General features: G+C 29.3%; 1 protein-coding gene across 1 annotated transcript; it reads left to right on the top strand.

Moving 5' to 3' along the window:
* The first annotated feature begins 1,424 nt into the window (after positions 1 to 1,424).
* On the top strand, positions 1,425 to 2,233 carry LOC116030603. The gene has a single exon (XM_031272905.1). The coding sequence runs from the start codon at positions 1,466 to 1,468 to the stop codon at positions 2,090 to 2,092; it is 627 nt and encodes a 208-aa protein (XP_031128765.1). The 5' UTR covers positions 1,425 to 1,465; the 3' UTR covers positions 2,093 to 2,233.
* Positions 2,234 to 6,754: the final 4,521 nt, after the last annotated feature.

The raw sequence follows: 6,754 nt of genomic DNA, 5'->3' as shown, positions 1-6,754 counted from the left end.
CTTTTTGATAAGTTGATAAAGGTAAAAAGACTAAAAAGGACATCTACATAAAAGTTAAATAATTTTAAATTTAAATAGGTTTGTTTACATATTAAAATATAAAATAATGAAATCAATATAATTTAATAAAATATAAAGTAAGAACATATATTTAAAAATATATAAAGTAAAACAAAATGTTTATAATTCATAAAATTAGTTCATAATTTATTGTTCAAACACAAATAGCAAATTAAAATTACAACAAAACATATTGAAGAAAAAATGCCAAAAGAGTTTTAATTGGGAGGGATAAATGATGTCATTTATTTAAAATAATAAGGATAAAGATGTAAAAAAGTTAAGAAGCTACTAGCTTATTTTTGAAAAGCTACCTGAAGTAACGTTTCAAAATAAGTTCTTATTTTAAGCTACTAGCTTATTTTGATAGTATTACCAAACAAAAACTTATAGCTTATTAGTAGTTTAAAATAAGCTATAAGCTCCTAAATAAACTTTGCCAAACACAACCATAATAATTGAGGGACTAAATATGAAGACTCTATATAATTGGGGGATTAAAGTAGCCATTCCCTATAGTTATGGGACTAAGAAAACAATTTTCCATTATTTCATTTTTATTTTTTTTTATTTCCTAATTATAATTGGTTGAAAAGTTAAAATAAATTAAAATGAATTTCTTATCATCAATAACAATCAGTCATATCAATCCCTTCCATGATTAATGGCCTCCAGATTTTGTAGACTCCTAGCGGAGGGATTCAGGCTTTATTGTTCTTCATGTATTCTCCGTATTTTGGCCGACTTTTTAACATGCTCGCGCATATGGTGAGTCTGGACGAACCTGCCATGTCAACCCGTTTCGATAGTATTAATCAAAATGTCTAATTTATACAACTAAAAGTTCAAAATTAAAATTTCCAAATAAATATTCTACATATATAAAAGCATATTAAATATTATAATCACCAATTAATATCTAAATAAAAAATTTGAATTATTTTTAGGATTAGATACTTAATTGAAAATGTTATTTACATGATGCAAATATTTAATATTAAATTATCGAGTTCTAAAACTTTAAAAATAATTATAAAAACTATAAAAGTTTACATTTTTTTCTCCAATCACCCTAATGTAACTCTTTCTTGCCTTATTTATTATAGTCTTTGCCATTTTTTTTTTAAAGAAAAAAAAAAACCTCATTTGAGAATCTTTTCTAATCCCACAGTTCATAGATCCTTCGTCTATATGGAAGTTATATACGAATTCCAAAAGCGCAAACCCACCGTTTTGGTAACACAGAACACAGTGTAATAGCCATGGTTAGTTTATACCCAGTAAAGCTAACCATGGTTAACATTCACTTCTTTTTCCCTTTTTAAACAGCCTTAGTTAGCATCGGAATCCATGATTTCATTCCCAAAGCAAAAGGGGAGAGAGAAAGAGAGAAACGCTTATTCTAATGGCGGCGCCTATAATAGTAGAAGAAGAAGCTTGGAAATGTCTAAAACACCCTTCTAATAGACAGAGAAACGGAGTGTGCCCCGTTTGCTTGAAGGAACGTCTCGCCATTCTCTGCCCCGACTGCGCCGCCGTCCGCCCCTGCGCATGTCTCGCCGCCACGTCCTCCTCCTCCTCCTCCGCTTCCTCCTCCTTCGACGGCGGCGAAATCGACCGCGAGCCGGACTTCCGGCGATCGAGATCGGTCGGAGTCCCCATTCTCCGACCACGCGACGGCCTCTCCGGCTCTTTCCGGCGAAATCCGGCCCCCAATTGCCAGAGCAAGACTGCGTGGTTCCGATCCTTATTTAAGTACTCAAGCAAGAGCGCGAGGAAATCGGAATCCGAGCTGAAGGAAGAGAAGCAATCCGAAGTGAATTTCGTCTCCGCTCGCTGTAGCGGCGCCGGCGACGGCGGAATTGTGGATTTCGCGGCGCTTATGAGGTCGAGATCGGTGAGCGTGCAGGTAACGTCAGGTTGCGGCGTCGGCGATTTGACGAAGGCGAAAGGATGGCATTTCCGGAGCTCCGTGAAGGCGTTCCGGCAGCCGAAGGTCGTCCAAGAGCGCTCGCCTTTATTTAAGCGTTGAACCGTTTTCGAATATTACTATTATTATTATTATTATTTATTACTTTTAATTTAACATTTTAAAAAAATTATTTCCTGTTTGAATTTAATACACTCCGTATTAGCATTACACAATATATAATAATTACTATAATTACTTTGATTTTTGTTGTTATAATTCTTTTATTTTTATTTTATCATTATTCTTCTTTTTTCCTTCTTTATATTCAACAATATTTTGATTATATTTAACTCCCTCTTTGGTGCATCTTAGCAAAAATTAAAGGAGTGTGGTATTTTTTTTTTCATAATCACGTTATTTATAAAAAAAAAACTAAAAAGAAAAAGAAATAATTTTTATGGCCATTTTTATCGCTGTGACCTGTAGTATTCTCTAACCTCAAAAAGAATGAGTTATACTTCCACATCATTTTTTTTTTCAGGTCACTTTGCAATTCTAAAACTTTTAGGGATGAATATAGTCTAATTGTTTAAACAATGATGGAGGAAATTAACCTCAAAATAACTATAAAGGGAAAAGAAGACAAAAGTTTAATGGTTCATTTGATAACGACATGGCCAAATGTTTTTCAAGCGAAGTAGGTGCCCGTAATGGTTGTAACTATGTTTCCGTTTCTTTGATCATGCGTGTTGACTTGACCCCATCTTATCAGGTCAGCTCTCCTATCCTGACTCCGAGGTCAGCAACTTTGCTTCGGGTCTCAAACTTCTTGGACCTAAAATCTTAACCGAGTCCAATAAATCTATCAAAATATGTTGGATGTGATAATATTTTGCACATTTTATGAAGGAAAAGTTCACTTGTAATAAACTATTGTAAATTGTAATTGTTTTTTTTTAATTAATTTAAGGGAAAATGGCATATTTAGTCCCTGAGTTATAGGGGTAGTGTAGACTCAGTCCCTGAGTTATGGCCGTATCCGAGTTTAGTCCCTGAGTTATTCGCAAAGTGGCGAGTTTAGTCTCTGACCATTAAATTTGACGAAAAAAATAAAAAATATTCAAAATTTGAGGGTTAAAATAAGAAATTCACATTTTATTCTTCTTCTTATATCAAAATCACTTTTACAATATTATTTTTCACTTCTTAGCCTAATTATTTTCAAGATTCTTCAATTTTAAAAGCATTTTAATAACTTTCAAATGACTTGCTAGGAACCTGACTCTCGTATAACACACTTAAGACTTAGCACAAATAAAGAAATGCATGATCATTGTATTTAGGTGTATGAAACACACTATCCTAACAAGTTTTTATTTTTTTACTAAGCAACAAATGTAATAAAATTTAAACTTTTGAGCAAAAGTTTTAATTTTATTACATTTGTTGCTTAGTAAAAAAAATAAAAACTTTTTAGGATAGTGTGTTTCATACACCTAAATACAATAATCATGTGTTTCTTTGTTTTTGCTAAGTCTTAATATGTTATACGAGAGCCAAGTTCCTAATTAACAAGTCATTTGAAAGTTATTAAAATGCTTTTAAAATTGAAGAATCTTGAAAATAATTAGGCTAAGAAGTGAAAATTAATATTGTAAAAGTGGTTTTGATATAAGAAGAAGAATAAAATGTGAATTTCCTATTTTACCCCTCAAATTTTGAATAATTTTTAATTTTTTCGTCAAATTTAATGGCCAGGGACTAATCTCGCCACTTTGTGAATAACTCAGGGACTAAATTCGGATACGACCATAACTCAGGGACTGAGTCTACACTACCCCTATAACTGAGGGACTAAATATGTCATTTTCCCTTAATTTAAATGACCTAATATTTTCTATTGCATTCTTAGTATATTGAGATATTTGAAAATTTTCTTTTATCATAAATATACAATATTGTTTATAATCTTTAATACAAGAATGTTTATGCACTTATAGATTTAGGATATATCATTTAATCATACATAGGAGTGTCTTACTTTAGACTAATATAAATATAAAATATATTTAATACTTTTCTTTTAACAAAAATGCAATAGTTTTTGTAAGTCGACAATTATTACAATTTCACTGAAAAAAATTATTTCCAGAAATATTCATGAAACAGATATATATACTTTTCAATGAATATATAACAATGGTTAACTAATAAAATATTATTATATTATTACTAAAATATATTACAAATGAAGTTACATATTTAATGCCTAATACAAGATTGTTTGTACTCTTATGACCATATATCAATTAATCTTGCATGAGAGTGTCTCATATTAGACATATATCAAATATTTAATACTTTTAAAAAGTACAATATTTTTTCATAATTCAACAAATATTACAATTTCAATTAAAAATATTTAAAAATATATTTTCACAAATATTTTGAAGGAACAAAAATATATACGGAGTACTTTTTAGTGAAAATATAACAAATGTTAACTCATAATAAAATAATATTATATTATTACTAATATGTATTTTATATATTTTTGTACATTTTGGATGATTTCTTCTTTTGTTGTGCACATAATTTATTTAGAGAAACATACATCCGTTAAGGTGTCAAGAATAAATGTTGAGTTTTTTTTTTTTTTTTTTTGAAAACAATTGAGTTTGTTCATAAAAGACATAAGTTAAGGAATTAAAAATGCATGTGATATATAGGAGATATAGCTCTTGAGTAGATAACATATTGCTATGATTGGTTTAGTATGTTCTTTAATGAGGCTTATGGTAGTACATCCACCAAGTGGGAGAATTTTAAATTTGCCTATATGAGACATTTTCCCATACACTAGTTTTTATAATAATATATTTAGGATCAGTAAAAAGAATTATATCATACATACCTTCGGGCTTATCTTGCATGTTTTTAATGACCCTCGGTAGGAATGCGCCAACTTTGGCTGGAGGGGAAATTATAAAATAGATCATGGTTCATATTGCAAGGTAGATCACTGACAAATACTCATTTTTTTATATTAAATGTTCATTTTTAATATACTGAAGGTTAATTAGATAGTATACAAAAAATAAACTTGCAGTATACTAAAAATGAACTTTAAATATATGAACATGTAGTAAACTAAAATGAACTTTCATTACACTAAAAATAAATATGTATGTCAGTGATCCACCTTGCAATATGAGGCAAATTTTAGTGTGAACCATGGTCAAAATGGTGTTGCATGTTTTAATTTTTTATTTTTCATTAATAAAGGTAGATGGTAAATCTCGTTGTGATCCATGTTGCAATCTCTCTCATTACTCAGTATTATTTTATACACACGATAGTGTCATTACAACACCACTACAATATCATTCTAATTCAACTACGTAAAGTTTCATTTGACAATATACATTAAATATGTGAGATTTTCTATTCAGATGCATTTTATAAACAATATAGTTTCATTACAACACCCCACTAAAATATCATTATTATTTAATTACAGTTTCATTTGACAATAATCACAATATACACACAATATGAGAATTGTTATTCAGTTTCATTTTATACACACTGTAGTTTTATTACCACACCACAAAAGTATCATTCTAGCTAATTAAACCACATGAACCATATATGCATGGTCAAAATCGATATGTTTGAATCATTAAACTCAGGGTCGGCACTGGTCAGGGCGAGCGCACAGGGCCCCCAATTTTCGAGGGCCCAATTTTTTTTTAAAAATATTTTATATATAATTTAATATTTTTATACATGATAAATATTTTTTTAGAATCTATATATTGATTTTAATTGTAAGTGAAAATAAAATTTTAAAAGTAATTGACATCAAAATTTGGGCGAATAAATTTGTATTTAAATATGCACGAAAATGTCTTTTTTAAATTAAATTTTGAAATGTATTTTTCTTTGTTGAATTTTTATGCATTATATTTAAACAAAGCATTTTATTACTTTTTTACTTTTGTCATAGAATATAATAACTTTAAGTCTATATGGATTTGAACTCAATTACCTTAGTTATAGAGATTTTCTAAACCTTCTAGACTTCTATTTTTATTTTTCATAGGTCCTTTTTAGATTATGTTTCTTACCTTATAAATAGATATCTCTTTGTATCATTATAGCGGAATCTAAATGTTAAAAAGAAAAAAAGTCTCTCTTCCATATGTTCTTGTCTCTCTATTATTATCTTTGTGTTTCTCGTTTTAATCTATTATATTTAGATTACAATTTTACTCTATTATATTTAGATGACATTTTGAAACAAATATAATGAAGGTCCAAATTGAACTATTAGACAGTGCCATTATTTTTAATGGAACGGTACTGATTAAACTCGATAGTCTAACTGAATTAGCCCAGAATCAAGCGGACTAGCTCGATTAGCATTTCTAAGTTCTTCAAATAGAGTTGACATGCATGGAGTCTTATTGAGATTCTAGTTTTATCTCATTTTCTTCTTTTGTTATACAAAATAAATATTATCCTTCAAAAAATTTAATAAACTTAATTTGAATTGTGTGGTTCAAGTAGTTATACAAATTTAAATATTATATGATTTTATGATTCTCGAGTTACGAACTTAAATCTCTCAATCATATCAAATTTATCGATTTTGCGTTTATAAGCATATCCTCTTAAGAAATTAAAAAATTCTTTAACGTTTATGTAGTGGTAGGAGGGGCTTGTCCAATGTTTAGGAAGCATCCGTATCATGTCACAACTCCACAAAATGTATTGGTC

This window comes from Ipomoea triloba, chromosome 9 (genome assembly GCF_003576645.1).
Source record: "Ipomoea triloba cultivar NCNSP0323 chromosome 9, ASM357664v1".
In the NCBI taxonomy this organism is placed as follows: domain Eukaryota; kingdom Viridiplantae; phylum Streptophyta; class Magnoliopsida; order Solanales; family Convolvulaceae; genus Ipomoea; species Ipomoea triloba.
Note: the sequence above shows the minus strand (reverse complement) of the source record. Positions and strands in the feature narration are given on the sequence as shown.